The sequence below is a fragment of the Schistocerca cancellata genome, chromosome 2 (genome assembly GCF_023864275.1).
Source record: "Schistocerca cancellata isolate TAMUIC-IGC-003103 chromosome 2, iqSchCanc2.1, whole genome shotgun sequence".
In the NCBI taxonomy this organism is placed as follows: Eukaryota; Metazoa; Arthropoda; class Insecta; order Orthoptera; family Acrididae; genus Schistocerca; species Schistocerca cancellata.
In genome coordinates this window covers 1150736507-1150753552 of record NC_064627.1, presented here as the reverse complement: position 1 = coordinate 1150753552, position 17046 = coordinate 1150736507, and the positions used below count along the sequence as shown (strand labels likewise).

The 17046-nt window shown below is 45.7% G+C and overlaps 1 protein-coding gene across 1 annotated transcript in view; it reads right to left on the bottom strand.

Moving 5' to 3' along the window:
• The window catches only part of LOC126150272 (uncharacterized), a 57319-nt gene that overhangs the window by 13649 nt on the left and 26624 nt on the right, over positions 1-17046 (bottom strand). Inside the window, exon 2 of the mRNA XM_049915866.1 lies at positions 13813-14193. Within this exon, the coding sequence (XP_049771823.1) occupies positions 13813-14193 (381 nt within the window). The remainder of the gene's footprint in view (positions 1-13812; positions 14194-17046) is intronic.

Genomic DNA, 17046 nt, shown 5'->3' with positions numbered 1-17046 from the left:
AATCAGGAACTCAGGAACTATAGATGTAGCAGTCAGGGCGAACAGGCTTAGATGGTGGGGTCATGTTACATGCATGGGAGAAGCAAGGTTACCCAAGAGACTCATTGATTCAGCAGTAGAGGGTAGGAGGAGTCGGGGCAGACCGAGGAGAAGGTACCTGGATTCGGTTAAGAATGATTTTGAAGTAATAGGTTTAACATCAGAAGAGGCACCAATGTTAGCACTGAATAGGGGATCATGGAGGAACTGTATAAGGGGGGCTATGCTCCAAACTGAACGCTGAAAGGCATAATCAGTCTTAAATGATGATGATGATGATGATGATGATCAGGAACTCCTTCGTTGGACTCCCTGTATCTGTTGTTTACTTTGAAGCGTAGTGCTGCGTTCAATAAAATTTACTTTGGTTCCCACAACACTGTGTAAGTTACTTTTTAAGTTCGCTTGTAATTTGGTCGTCTTGATAGCTACAGCCACGTGCCACTTCAAAGCAGTGTGCCTTTTTATCTCGCTCAGTGAGCACGGAAAACGATAGCGGAGAATGCCTTCACTAGTACCCGCGACAGGTTGCTTTTGCAGATAAGAAGGAAAAAGTGATCGCAGTGCTGGCGGAAAAGAATCCACAACGTGCAGGAGAAAAGAAGTTGGGTAAGTGATAAAAGTGTAAATTACGGCAAGAGGGACAAGCTGCTGAGCAGAGTGGAATACAAATATTTGGCCAAAAGAAGCAACATAGGAGACATGACAAGTATCCTTTCGGAGTTATTGACAAAATGGATGCTAGACAGACGTTTCTGTGATATTATCTGTCATGCAAAGAAGTGCCAGGTTTGCGAAAACTTCACAGGATTATCTTACTGAACTGCATTTCAACTACAGCAAGTGGACTCTGAAAAAAATCTGTTTGTGGCACTTGGTCTCAAAGGGTGTCAGAATAAAGAAATCGGCATGTATAAAGTAGACGACAGGGGGTTAAAAAAGACGTTTTACATTAGATTACGAAGGAATTCAACACAAGAGTTAAAGCGACAAACGGATTACTCAGGGGAAACATAGGTAAATACGCAGTTCACCGTGAATGCATAACGATTTGATTCACAGATCCAGTTATATGGCTCCTTCCGTGTATAGCGGTTTTACGACTATGACGTGTGGGGCCTGAAGATGGCATCAACGTAATGGTTCAAATGGCTCAGAGCACTATGGGACTTAACATCTGAGATCATCAGTCCCCTGGAACTTAGAACTACTTAAACCTAACTAACCTAAAGACATCACACACATCCATGCCCGTGGCAGGATTCGAATCTGCGACCGTAGCAGTCGCGCGGTTCCGGACTGAAGCGCCTAGAACAGCTCGGCTACCGCGGCCGGCAAGTGAATCATTTCCGTATAGTCTTCCCTAAAATCAACCCAGACATTTTATGCAAAACTTAGTTTTCTGTTTCAGGTAGATGATAGTGGCACATCTAAAGATTGTGATCCAGTCCCAACATAGTGCGAACTGGAAGTCGAGCCTGTAAAAAACGATGTGGAGGACGAATATAAAACAGAAGCAAAATATGTATTGTTAATGAAAGTCCAGCAACCTCACAGACAGTTCATCAGTCAGTAGAAATTCAGACATCCACTTCTAGGTCCTTCACAACGAAGAAAAGAAGGGAAATGAGGACTATGGGTCTACAGTTGAGCTGATTGCAAAGACACTGGGAGAAGATTATGATGACGATGATGATGATGATGATGATGATGGTGAAACAGACATTTTGTTAAATTTTCGGTAGCAGTAATCAAAAATTAAGTACAGCAAGAAAAGAGAGGTAAAATTAGAATTGATGAAAGTATTTTATCTATCAATGGATGAATAAATTTGATTTTGGGATGTAATTTGCTTCTACACTATGGAATTTTATGTAACTACTATCTGTATTTTAATATGACCTTCTGGAAGAGAGAAATATGGGGCATACATGTTTCAGGCCGCTGTTCCTTCATATGATCAAACTGCCTGCATTTATTCACATGCAGTTGTAAATAATTAAGTGTATGCAGCAAATATCTCTAAATCTGATCAAATGGAGAACAGACGGGTTGAATGAGAGTTGTATCAATACTTCTGTGGATTATGACCACAGCTTATTCAGGTAAATGATTAACTACTGTATTCAACCATCTAATGAACCATTCTACAGGAGTATATGTAATTTTGCATTATGGCATGTCTCGCACTATAACATGCTTTGTGCAGGATTAAAAATTTCAATGTTAATAATAAATACTGTAATCTCACAATTATGCACTTTGGTTTTGTGTTATTGCATCTAGTATGTGAAGTGTTGCATTATTAAATAACATCTCACGGCGCAACGTACTTTGTGTAGCTAAATTCATTGTTAATAGCAGCACGATATAATACTGCTAAACCCCCACCTTTATGTGGTTTGGTTTTGTATGATATCCTTTCAGTGAAGTCAAATTTGCCTGCTCTTTTTGAGTACCTATCTAACTGAGAGACAGTGTGAAATAATCAGTTTGGTAGCCTGTAGAATTTAAGGATTACATTTGATGTATTACCGTTTAAAGACATCATTGTCTATGTGAAGACAATATGCTGTGTAACTTAACACCGAGGAGCCAAAACGTCATGACCAGCGCCCACCGCGTGGTTCAGTGCCTGCTGGTGGTGTTGCGGGCACGTGACACAGTTGGGACAGAGTGTAAGCGGAAGAGAGACGAATGACCAGTCATTATAACGAAGGTATGGACCGCAAATGCGAAAATCCACTGATACAAGTGGTTCTGACAAAGAGCACATACTTGTGGTGCAAGCGGCCGTAAACGAGAATCTCTGAAATGGCGAAGCTGGTCGCCTGTTGGCGTACTACTTTCGTGATTGCCTACCGAAAGTGGTTGAAGGACGATGGAACAACGAGTGGGCTGTATGGTAAGGGGCGATCGGGTCTCATCACAAAACGCAGAGGTCGGAGGTTCAAAAATGGTTCAAATGGCTCTGAGCACTATGGGACTTAAGTCCCCTAGAACTTAGAACTACTGAAACCTAATTAACCTAAGGACATCACACACATCCATGCCCGAGGCAGGATTCGAACCTGCGACCGTAGCAGTCCCGCGGTTCCAGACGGTAGCTCCTAGAACCGCACGGCCACCACGGCCGGCGGTCGGGGGTTCCGCCACTGTGTAGGGCAGGGCAGGCAGCGATCTCTGGCAGATCCGACAACAGGGTGCAGTGCTGATGCCGGCACAATTATTTCGGAGTACACCGCTCAAACGCCATTGTTGAACACGGAGCTCCACATCATACAACCCTACGTGTTCCCGTGTTGACCCAACGACATCGTCATAAATGACTGCAGTTGGCACACCATCTCTGAGTTTTCACCGTGGGCCAGTAGAAACCTGCAGCCTGTCGAATGAATCGCAATTCTTGTTACACCAGGTCGATGGGTGGGTCCTAACAAGCCTTCATCCAGGCGAATTGCTGCACGAAACGTGAGCCGTGCCAGAGATGGAGGCCTGTGAGGACAGAATTACACTGTGGGGTACACTGAACTGGGCTTCCATGGGGTCTGTGGTGGTAATCGAAGGCATCGAGACACCAGTGAGATACGTGAACATTATTGCAGACAACCTGATTCGCTTCACGCTTGATGAGTCCCCCTACAGCCATGACGCCTTCCATCAAGACTAGTTCATAATCGTTCTACAGTGGTTTGAGAGGCATTACAGTGATTTCACATTAATGTCTTGGTCAGCAAATGTGTCTGACCTGTACCCGTTGGAACACACATCGAACGCCACCTGCTTGCCCGTAAACTACCATCCCGTAATTTGTGGGAACTGCTTGACTTGTGCGTAGAGATCTGGTGGCACACACTACTGGAATCCTGTCGACGTGTAGAATATACGAAAAATAGGATACCTGTTCTGCTGTATTTAAAAACTGGAGCAACAAACTGTTAAATAGGTGACCATTTTTTTGGGCTCATCAGTGTATTTTGGCAGAAATATGGCTATCTATTCAGCTAAATAATAGGAATCGGCAGTTAGTACTACGTACATGAAACTTCCTGGTAGATTAAAACTGTGTACCGGACTGAGACTCGAACTCGGGATCTTTGCCTTTCGCAGGCAAGTGCTCTACCAACTCAGCTACCCAAGCACGACTCACACCCCGTCCTCACAGCTTTACTTCCGCCAGTACCTCGTCTCCTACCTTCCAAACTTTACAGAAGCTCTCCTGCGAACCTTGTAGGACTAGCATTCCCGAAAGAAAGGATATTGCAGAGACATGGCTTAGCCACAGCCTATGGATGTTTCCAGAATGAGATGTTCACTCTACAGCGGAGTGTGCGCTGATGTGAAACCTCCTGGCAGATTAAAATTGTGTGCTGGACCGAGACTCGAACTCGGGACCTTTGCCTTTCATGGGCAAGTGCTACTACGTACATGCTATACGCCAGACTGTTGCAGCTTTTTTAACTGGTAGTATCTCATTCACCATCCCCTTGTTGTTGTAAACCAATGAGTGAGCCCGGCTATTGATGCTGCACTCGCAAGCCGCATATTTTCTGAGCGTTCACCAGCCTGGTGAACTCTGCACGCTCAACGTTCGAAACACCGTCCGCGTGCCAACGGCTTAACGAAACCCTTGGCCAAGGCTCAATAGTTCTGCTCGCTAACCACACAATTCACTACCGAAAGATACGTTACCGAACAGGAATGGATTATCTCAGCAATCATCATTTCTGCCCCATATCAATCGACCATCACATTACGTATATCAATAATAAGGAAATTTCCTTATCACGTTAAAACGAATTAATAAATGTGCTTAATCAGAATGAATCATCTAACTGGCTACAGCAGGATGAGTTTCACATTCCCTGTCATATGAAACCCAAGTGCAAGCACTAACGGCTGACGCACCCTTATCTCCTCATACAGAAATGGGGACTTGACACAGTAGTCTACAAAAGCCTGCTGTTTGCACGACTTCGAAGATAAGATACCTCAACTCCCTGGCTCTGATTATTTGAGCACCAGTAACCGCAGTGATAGTAAGTTCCTTCCACCACGTGTAAATCGCACTGCTTGTTCAAGGCGGTGATAAGTATTGTGCCCCCGCTGAACTCCTACGTTCACCTATTCTATACCAAAGCAAATAATTTCTTGTGACTCTGTCTAAGTATTAATGTGATATTGGTGTTTTTCTGCAAAAGAAACAAACTCCGATTATTCATTGGCAATACTGCTAACTAACCACGTAAAATGTACACACGACCAGTCCATTGCAAGGAACTAATAATCTGTGACTTAAAACTGCTGAAAATTGATCCCATATCGTGGAAAAGGTTTTAAACGAGCTTAGGGTAGTCACTGTTCATGAATAATTAATAACTAAAGATGTAGTGTTGCTTCAGCACATACCACAGGTTCTCACAGTTTCAGCTTTCTCTGTTAGAACCAACCTTTCCATTCTGTTGTGTCCACAGAACATTTAACAGCCATTCACAGAAAAACACAAGTTCTTGTAGCATTGATGAATCCTGAGCCATTTTCGATTGTTAAAGCCTCTACCTCAGTTGACTACAGTCTGTGTACTTCAAGTTCGCAGGAATATTAAGTATGATCTCACATGGTTCATAAAGCTAAGAACAAATTATGACTTTGAGTTTCACATCCACTGCATTTCTCAGTTCACCTTACGATCTGAGTCTACCATTCTTGCACTGCGACGCTAAGTGGTGCAGTCGAGTCGTTGAGGCTGTGGAGGGGTACTGGTTCAAATCACCATTCAGCTACACAGCTATAAGTTTCTCCGTGGTTTCCCTGAATGGCTTAAGGCATATGCCAGAGTGGTTCCTTTTGACAACGATATGGCAAATTTCCTTCCTCATCCATCCGCAGTCCGAGACAATGTTCGCCGTCTCATATGACATCGTTTATGAGACGTTAAGCCTTAATCCTTCTTCCGTCGTTTTTCTGATTTCGTATCTCAGTCAGAAAAAACGGAACCCTTATAGGGTCATTTGTTGCCCGTCTCTCTGTCGGTCCGACTGTTAAAAAGCCTTTTTCTCATGAACGGTTAGACGTATGAAGCTCAAATTCGTCACATACTGATGACTATGGTCCCTTAGTGGTGTAATAAATATAAGGTTCTAAGTCAATGAAAAGATACGGCTATTTATGCCACATATTTTGACACTCGCAAAATTGCTCACCAAAACCTATAAGCTACTTCCCATTGGCCTAGAATCATGAAATTTTGAAGAAGCAGGGTTTCACTGAACAAGTAAAGGAAAAACTCAGAAAATTTTAATTTGTTGTCACATGAAACGAGAAAAATAGTTCTTTTATCATGTGTTATCCGACTTCAAACTTGAAATTAAAACATTCTTGGAATTGGACAGATATCTTGCCAGTTACAGTGTCAATAACAGGCAAAAATCGTTGAAATTCTCGATTCCTGGGATGGATGAACTACATACATGTAAAATTAAGCTTGTACGGAACCGTATGAGCGCGAGTCCTACTAGCATCTGGTCACTTTTTACTTCTTGTGCGCGTTAATAAGCGGGAAATTTTGAACTTTTTCTGCAATGGTTTCCTATCTTACCGTTTTGAGTACCCCGTATTTTCTCCACACATTGATCATTTTAAAAGCTTTATGGCACCTTAGCAGAACATTTAAACGATACAAAGGTCGACCTAAAAGTAACTACAGTTCGTTTCTTGTTGACAAAAGTCAGGTAGTGATTACTCTACTACTCAGTGGTTTGAGTAAGTTGACCCATCGTCATCAGAGAAGAAGCGCCAGTTACGTTTGATAGCTCGTTTTTGTCCTGATGTAGTAACTGTGCCTCAAAGTCCATAGATCTCGTAAACACGGTTTATGAAAGATAAATGCGGTCCCACTCCGAAAACAACATGTTGGAACTTTATTGTTCCTCAGTCGCCCAATCTCCATATCACGTGCGAAAGTGGTTAATTGTCATAGGTTCAGTTGTTTTTGTTGCCTAGAAGTGCTGTGAGTGAAATTTCATTGATGTCTTTGTTCAATTACAATATGGCATAATTTGTGGAGTGGTGTATAATTGAAGCTGATATACGAGCTGAATCATTTAAAAAGACTCGGAGTATTATTCATGTACAATTCCCCTTACTGTGTTTAGAAGGTGATAACAAAATAGCAATCCAGTGCCGATGTCAGTTTCCCAACATTTCGGGCCGTGGCATTGCTTTTGTAATTTATGTTTCTTAACAACACACATCATAAAACAAAACAAATTTTCGGCATTACTTAAATATTTCTGTTGCACTGAAGACTTAATTTTTATCTAGTACAAACTCTCGGCATACGGACAGAAGCAGACAATTTCACAGATTTTCTCACTGAAGCTGGCACACAATCATGATTTACATAGTTTCACAATCGAAAAAGGGGCTTTCACAGAAATACGTCAATCGGAATATTGTATGAGGTTCATTCAAATGAAGCCTAGTCAGTGCATCTACGTCTGCCTTACAAATGAGGTGGCTCCGCGTAACTGCCGGTGTGGTCGTGGTTTCACGCCTCAGAGAAGGTGGTCACACAAGTTGTCGTCCACTACCGAACATGCAGCCGAGTAAGCAGGAACAACGAAGAGTGATTGGATTTTAGGCGGCGAAGGGAGTTGGAAGCCGTGAAATGCATCGACGTCGAGTGGGCTACAGTCTGAGTCGTCCGAGTGTTGTGGAATGGCGCACACGATTCCCTGAGGGGTGCGAGAGTCACTGGAGAACGATTCCCTGAGGGGTGCGAAATGGCTCTGAGCACTATGGGACTTAACATCTTAGGTCATCAGTCCCCTAGAACTTAGAACTACTTAAACCTAACTAACCTAAGGACATCACACACATCCATGCCCGAGGCAGGATTCGAACCTGCGACCGTAACAGTCGCGCGGTTCCGGACTGAGCGCCTAGAACCGCGAGACCACCGCGGCCGGCTGTTTCTGTACATTCCCGACCTTTCACCGTGTGGCTTTCATGTATTTGGACCTCTACAACAAACTATTGGCGGACATCGATTCGCAACGGACGTCGATGTGTGTGACTGGCTCCAGGCCTGGATCCGACAGCAGAATACTAGCTTCTTCATGGATAGAAGCGACCGGCTAGTGTCTCAATGGCATAAATGTGGCAACAGTTTTGGCGACTACGCGGGTTGTTTTTTAAGTAAGGGCCGTTCGCTCGTGTAGTCCCGTAGTTCGCGCGGACGCTGCAACAAGCCACCGCGCCACTTGCCGGCATCCTTCCCGTTCACAATGATGCAAGTTGCAGCTCTGTAGCTGACGTGTACGCATCGCTGTGCTACTTTATAATGTTTACGATTATTGAATCGCCCGCCGCGTGTGAGATACGGTCAGTGATACCTTTTTTGACCGCGAGAAGCCTATCAGCTGCAGAAATTCATCGTCAGTTAACAGAAGTTTATGGCTTAAATGCAATGAGTGAAGGTAAAGTGCGTCAATGGGTTAGAGAGTTTAAAAATGGCCGTCAAAACGTCCATGATGAAGAACGCTCAGGCCGGCCCTCTGTGATCACTGATGATTTGGTGGCTGCAGTCGAAACAAAGATTCGTGAGGACAGAAGATTCACAATTTCCACTCTTTCTTTGGAATTTCCACAAGTTTCAAGATCGGTTTTGCACAAAATTGTGTCTGAAAACCTAAACTTTAAGAAACTGTGTTCTCGGTGGGTACCCAGACTCCTCACAGAGGACCACAAAGGGAAGAGATTTGCCACTTCACTGGACTTTTTGATTCGTTACGAGGAAGAAGGGGATGACATGTTGAGTCAAATTGTCACTGGAGATGAAACATGGGTATCCCATATCACTCCCGAAAGCAAGCGACAATCGATGGAATGGCGACACACAACCTCACCCGTCAAGGTCAAAGTCAAACAGACGCTGTCAAAGCGCAAGATTATGGCAACTGTGTTCTGGGACCGGCGCGGTGTTTTGCTAGTGGACTTTATGCCACGAGGAACAACAATCAACTCAGATGCCTGCTGTGCAACTCTAAAGAAGCTCCGCAGAGCAATTTAAAACAAAAGGCGCGGCATGCTGACAAAAGGAGTTTTGCTCCTGCACGATAACGCTAGGCCCCACACCTCTCAAAAGACTCGGGATTTGATTGATTCTTTTGGCTGGGAAGTTTTGGACCATGCACCATACAGCCCCGACCTTGCTCCTAGCGATTTTCCCTTTTTCCGGTACCTGAAACACCATCTTGGCGGGCAGCGCTTCAATGAAGACGATGAAGTGAAAGTGGCCGTGAACTCTTGGCTGTCGGAGCAGGCGGCCGAATTCTTTGAAGAGGGAATTAAAAACTTAATTGTACGGTATGACAAGTGCTTAAATAAACAAGGCAACTATGTAGAAAAATAGGTAACAGTGTGTAGAATCAGAAAATAAAAGTTTTTTTACAAAAGTATTTGTATCTTTTTTTTAAAATAAAAAAGGCCCTTACTTAAAAAACAACCCTCGTATTTTTGAGTGCGTGTACTCCGTATAACACTTACAGTTACTTTACACTAGTGACCCGGTTTCATTTGCATGCCCCTCATAGTACTTTTGGGCAACGGCCTTGCCGCAGTGGTAACACAGGTTCCCGTCAGACCACCGAAGATAAGCGGTGTCGGGCTGGGCTAGCACTTGGATGGGTGACCATCCGGTCTGCCGAGCGCTGGTGGCAAGCGGGGTGCACTCAGCCCTTGCGAGGCAAACTGAGGAGCTATTTTAATGCCAAATAGCGGCTCCGGTCTCGTAAACTGACACACGGCCGGGAGAGCGGTGTGCTGACCACGTGCCCCTCCGTATCCGCATCCGGTGAAGCCTGTGGGCTGAGCATGACACGGCGGCCGGTCGGTGCCGTTGGGCCTTCCAAGGCCTGTTCGGACGGAGTTTAGTTTTAGTTATTCCGATAGTCCTTACACCTGAAACCTCAAGGAGTTTCTTGTGTTAATACGTTATTTAAAGATAATTGACTTGACACCAAATTTTTTGAATGATGGAGCTGCGTTTTATCTTTCTAGCGATTTGAATAGCCACAGTAAGAGTTAATGGGGCATCGAAAACAATCACATTCAACAACAAATTTCTCTTCACAGTAAAAAATGGAGTATGGTGTAAGGTTTCCTGCAGTCGAATTATTGGCACGATGTTCTTTGGAACCACTGTCAATACAGGCATTTATCTTCAAATTATCGCGAAGTTCTGCTCTCAATTAAAGGGACATGAAGAGAAGCGCCACGTTTTTCCATCAGTGTGGAGGTACGTGCAGCACCTCTCGTCATCCACTGCCTCTAATGCATGAATCCTTCACAGAAGAAAGTAGAATAAGGAAAAGTCTGTGAGCGCTTCCTTCACCAGACTTTTGTCTTAAATGAAAAGTGTACGAAATAACATCAGAAAGATAGACCAAGTGAAGGAAAATGTACGACGCAGTATTGAAGAAATTGGTCGTAGAGTTCTGCGTAAAATGAGTTTTAATATCTCACTAGCACAACAAAGCTTAAGAGTGCGGGGCGATAATTTGCAGTATACACTCCAGGGCAAAAAAAGAAAGAAAGACACACTAAGAAGCAATTATCCGAATGGGACGGATATTGTTAGATGTGATGTACATGTACAGACGAAAAAATTGCTACAATTCCAGAAAAAACTGAAAGTTTTGTTCAAGACAAACAGCTTCACAATTGTAGCAACACAGTCGCACATTGGTCCACCTCTGGCCCTCATGCAAGTAGTTTTTCGACTTGGCATTGATTCATTGTTGGATGTCCTACTGAGGAATGTCGTGCCTTATTGTGTCTAATTGACGAGTTAGATCGTCAGAAACCTGAGATGATTAGAGGGCCCTGACTAGACACATCAAAAAAAGTTTTGCATCAGCCCGGTTCCCAGAACTCATGAAGGTAGACGTTGACTGTGGATATTGTACACAGACACAGTCCCTTTGACTGTTCAGAGATGTCACTAAAGCCGCCCAAAGATGTAAACAACCACGTATGAGCAGCGCCTATTAGACGAAGGGGTCCGACAGCGTATCAGTTCGAGTCATTCCACCAGGAAGGAGGTACATGGCTCGTGTTGACAGTGGTTCAACCATGCCTAGACGGTCAATACAGGGATCGATCGCGTCCACATTGTTACTTTGTGCCACGAAGGGGTCTCAACGAGGGAAGTGTCCAGGCGTCTCGGAGTGAACCAAAGCGATGTTGTTCGGACATGGAGGAGATACAGAGAGACAGGAACTGTCTATGACACGCCTCGCTCAGGCCGTCCAACCGCTACTACTGCAGTGGATGACCACTACCCACGGATTATGGCTCAGAGGAACCCTGACAGCGACGCCACCATGCTGAATAATGCTTTTCGTGCAGCCACACGACGTCGTGTTACGACTCAAAGTGTGCGTAATAGGCTGCGCGATGTGCAACTTCACTCCCGACATCCATGGCAAGCTCCATTTTTGCATCTACGACATCATGCAACGCGGTACACATGGGCCCGACAACATGCAGAATGGACCGCTCAGTACTGGCATCACGTTCTCTTCACCGATGAGAGTCGCAAATGCCTCCAACCAGACAATCGTCGGCGACGTGTCTGGAGGCAACCCAGTCGGACTGAACGCCTTAGACTCACTGTCTAGCGAGTGCATCAAGGTGGAGGTTCCCTGCTGTTTTGGGGTGGCATTATGTGGGACCGACGTACGACGCTGGTGGTCATGGAAGGCGCCGTAACGGCTGTACGAGACGTGAATGCCATCCTCCGACTGATAGTGCAACCATATCGTTAGCATATTAAAGAGGCATTCGTCTTCATGGACAACAATTCGCGCCCCCTTCATGCACATCTACTGAATGTCTTCCTTCAGGATAACGACATCGCTCGACTAGAGTGGCCAGCATGTTCCCCAGACATGAACCCTATCAAACATGCCTGGGATAGACTGTAAAGTGTTGTTTATGAATGACGTGACCCACCAACTTCTCTGAAGGATCTATGCCGAACCTCCATTGAGGACTGGGACAATGTGACCAACAGTGCCTTGATGAACCTGTGGATAGTATGGCATGACAAATACAGGCATGCATCAATCCAAGAGAACTTGATAATGGATATCAGAGGTACGGGTGTGTATTGCAGTCTGGAGCACCACCTCTGAAGGTGTCGCTTTGTTGTGGTACAACATGTAATGTGTGGTTTTAATGAGCAATAAAAAGGGCGAAAATGATGTTTATATTGACCTCTATTCCAATTTTCTGTACAGATTCCGGAACTCTCAGAACCGAGGTGATGCAAAACTTTTTTTGATGTGTGTAAAATGCTCCGAACGTTCTCTGCTGGGGAGAGACCCGGCGTCCATGCTGAACAAGATATCGTTTCGCAAGAGCAAAGCCGAGCGCTGGAAACTCTCGCTGTGTAAGGGCGCATTACCGTGCTGAAATTTAAGCCCAGGCTGGCTTGCCATGAAGATCAATAAAGCAGGACGTTTTTGTCGACGTAGCGCTGTCCTGTAGCCATGCCGCAGATGACAAATAAAGGACTCCTGTTATGAAAAGAAATAGCACCCCACATCATTACTCCTGGTTGTTGGATCGAGAGTTTGTACTAGTCGTCTTCATGCTTGCTAAACGCTATCTATTCGTCAGTGAGGTCGCTCAATGTCTCCCAAATCGGAAATGTTTGGAGTGTTATGGAAAGGATCCTCTAACCACCTCGGGATTTTGGAATCTAGGGAGCCAATTGGACAGAATTTGGTGTGATATCCCTCAGGAGTCTACCCAAGAGCTCTGTCGATCAGTGCCGAACGAGGTAACTGCTTGCATAATGGCCAGAAGTTGACAAAAGTATTATTGACTTGCTCAGCTCGTGGAGTTCTTTCGCTTGAATAAATGATGCAATTCTTCTGTAATTGTAAACACATGTAACTGTAATCACATGAACACTACATTTCACGATTTCCGTCTGAGTCGGATAATTCCTTCATCGTTGATTTTTCTTTTTGCCTTGGAGTGTATGCTGTAAGTTTGTTTTGAATTTAAGTAAACCTATGTTTGAGCGTAGTGTCTTAGAGCAACAAAAAGCCACTGGAAAAATGCACAGGTCATTCTCATTTGGAACAAAGGTCGGCAGACAGAAGCACAGATGTCATATGTCACTCGCATCAATCTGTTACAGAGATGGGGAAAATATTGTACACTCGTGCATTATGACGTATGTCTTCTATAAAAATGAAGAAGGATTCTGTGAGCAGAGATCTTGCGAAACATAGTTCGCTATGTACATTCGTGATAGTCAGATTGGTGTAGAAGAAGACATGTAGGAACGTACACACCTTCAAGAGGAAGAGGCTAAGAGGGTATTGCAGAGTGTAGATGCAGATTTCAGTGAAGCTTATTACACTTGTTCTAACCACACACCATTCGCTAATAGAACAGGAAAGATGTACGCCCTACGACACATCGTAAAGTGTTTTGGAAAGGCAAAGTGGAAGTGACACGGCTACACGAAGTAATCTCCGCCATACACCGTGAGGGGTCTTGCGGAGTGTAGATGTAGATGTCAGTGACGCTTATCGGCAGTTCTCTACCTACACACCACTGGTAATGGAACAGAAAAGACGCAGGCTCCACCCCACATTGTAAAGTGTCTTGCGGATGTAGACGTAGAGACACTAAACAGCGACCTCGGCGGTCCACGCCCTCACGCCGCTGCCGCCGCCGCTCGCTGCGCACCTGCTCCTTCTTGTCCTTGTCGGCGAGGCACTCCGGCTTGGTGAGGTTGGCGCCGGCGACGCGCCTGGCGACGCCGTCGTCGTCCTCGACGAGCGCGACGAGGACGGCGCGCTGCCGCAGGTAGTCCCGCCAGATGGCGGTGAAGCAGCGCAGCGAGTCGGGCTCGTCGCGCAGGCCGGACAGCGAGCAGACGGGCTCGTCGCGCAGGAAGTGCGTCACCATGTGCTCCAGCACGGCGTCGTCCAGCTCCGGCGGCACGTCCTGGATCACGAAGCGCGGCTTCCTGCCGTCCGCCATGGGCCGCCGGCCCTCGAAGCGCCGCCACACCGTAGGCACGGGCTTGTCGTCCGGACGCCTCCACGGCTTGCTCTCTGACGACATCTGGAACAGCGTGGCAGTGCTAAACGAATGGGGAGAACTTCTAAGTTGTTGCCTTTTCGAACTCTAACCTATGAAACTACGTAACAAGCTTCGAATTGGCGTAAAGTGTACTACTAGGGGCATTCAGTAAGTAATACAACAAATGTATTTCTCAGCCAACTTCGGGTGAAAAAACGCTTAATTTGTTGTAGGACTATAGTTTCATCAACTTCCGATAGGTGGCGGCCCTATATGTTCCCTTCAAAATAATGCCTGTAACGGAGGTAAATTCCAAACAGAGAGCTGTCATTGAGCTCTTTTTGGCGGAAAACCAGAGCATCACAGATATTCACAAGATTTTGCAGACTGTCTAAGGAGACTTGACCTGAACCCCATTGAGCCTATGTGAGACGTGATTCCCAGGCGTGTTCGTGGTCGTCCTGACCCTACAGACTGACCAAGAAGACCCAAGGCTGCGGTACCACTTATCAGTATCACCCTAGTGGCGCCAAAGTTGGCAACAGAACTGTCAGTTTCCGTCAGACACCGGCAGTGGCCGCGGGACACCCGGCGGACCCAATGCTAAACGCCCACTGAGCCGAACCTCCAGCAGAGCTGCACTACGGATCTCTGCCGCCACAATACGGCACGGTCAGTGGCAACAACTCAGCCAGCCACTCGCAGTTGGAGCCTCTTCCTTGTGGACACTGACAACTAGAGTCTATTCTTGCTGCCTTATTTGTAACGAGCTGTTGTACACTTGGAGGAATACACGTTCAATCGATCTTCTGTGTGTTGTGTTAATTGGTTCGGTAATCTTTTCTGCCGCTGTCCAGCTTTTCTAAAATGACAACTGCTTCACCACTCCGTAGACCGCCTCCCCTTACCAGTGTGGGAGAAGTCGTACACAGCAGAGGGCTCTCATTGAAGAATGGGGACGAATACCGCGGGGTGACCTCTGTAAACGTGTGCAGAGCGTGCCACGTGGGTGTCACGCGGTCATAAACAGCCACGGAGGGCCTACACATTACTAAAGCTCTCAGGTCCACCTGGGATGACAGGATGAATGATTGCTTCCACTTTGTTTTCGACACGTGTCTGAGATTTCACTTCTTGTTACGTAGATGAATGAGGTCGTAATGACGCTTTGTTGTGTACTTCATTTTTAAAGATAGAGGTGTGACCTGGTGACATACTCAGGCCTCAGTTATTGTTCAGTGGAATATGGCAGACACCCAGAGTCACGTTTCCATAATTATTTTGAACGGTCTATAAGGACCGATAATACAGCAGATTCATCATCCAAATATACGTGATACGTCACATGTAACAAGTGGAAACGACTACCAGCATTTCTTGGATTTCGACTGAGGCCGAATTTTAGCCTATCGGCACAACATTTCATCGTTTCGCGATGTTGCTGCTCGATTCGGTCCGAAGACCAGTATCAGTTGCAAATCGATTTAGAAAAGATTGCTGTATGGTGTGGCAAGTGGCAGTTGACGCTAAATAACGAACAGTGTGAGGTGATCCACACGAGTTCCAAAAGAAATCCGTTGGAATTCGATTACTCGATAAATAGTACAATTCTCAAGGCTGTCAATTCAACTAAGTACCTGGGTGTTAAAATTACGAAAAACTTCAGTTGGAAAGACCACATGGACATTATTGTGGGGAAGGGGAGCCAAAGGTTGCGTTTCATTGGCAGGACACTTAGAAGATGCAACAAGTCCACTAAAGAGACAGCTTACACTACACTCGTTCGTCCTCTGTTAGAATATTGCTGCGCGGTGTGGGATCCTTACCAGGTGGGATTGACGGAGGACATCGAAAGGGTGCAAAAAAGGGCAGCTCGTTCTGTATTATCACGTAATAGGGGAGACAGTGTGGCAGATATGACACGCGAATTGGGATGGAAGTCATTACAGCAAAGACGTTTTTCGTCGCGGCGAGATCTATTTACGAAATTTCAGTCACCAACTTTCTCTTCCGAATGCGAAAATATGTTGTTGAGCCCAACCTACATAGGTAGGAATGATCATCAAAATAAAATAAGAGAAATCAGAGCTCGAAGAGAAAGGTTTAGGTGTCCGCGCTGTTCGGGAGTGGAATGGTAGAGAGATAGTATGATTGTGGTTCGATGAACCCTCTGCCAAGCACTTAAATGTGAATTGCAGAGTAGTCATGTAGATATAGATGTAGATGCCTCAACTATCACACCAAAATGGAATCGATGCGTTCAGGAGGCCCATACTCAACACTATACGCTTGAATGGAGAAACGTATTCGTCTTTCTGGCGCGAAGGCTTAGACATACACACTGCAGGCTTTCACAATTAAATGATGTAGGGTGTTGGCCCTCAACTACGTACCCTCTGACTCAAAGTTGAAATATTAAACGTTTTGGCTGGTTTCGTTGTCTAGGGGCTGGGACACGTAGTTGCCACATTAAAAGCCAAATACTGCTGAGTCTACGGTAAACCATATGAATATACACTCCTGGAAATGGAAAAAAGAACACATTGACACCGGTGTGTCAGACCCACCATACTTGCTCCGGACACTGCGAGAGGGCTGTACAAGAAATGATCACACGCACGGCACAGCGAACACACCAGGAACCGCGGTGTTGGCCGTCGAATGGCGCTAGCTGCGCAGCATTTGTGCACCGCCGCCGTCAGTGTCAGCCAGTTTGCCGTGGCATACGGAGCTCCATCGCAGTCTTTAACACTGGTAGCATGCCGCGACAGCGTGGACGTGAACCGTATGTGCAGTTGACGGACTTTGAGCGAGGGCGTATAGTGGGCATGCGGGAGGCCGGGTGGACGTACCGCCGAATTGCTCAACACGTGGGGCGTGAGGTCTCCACAGTAC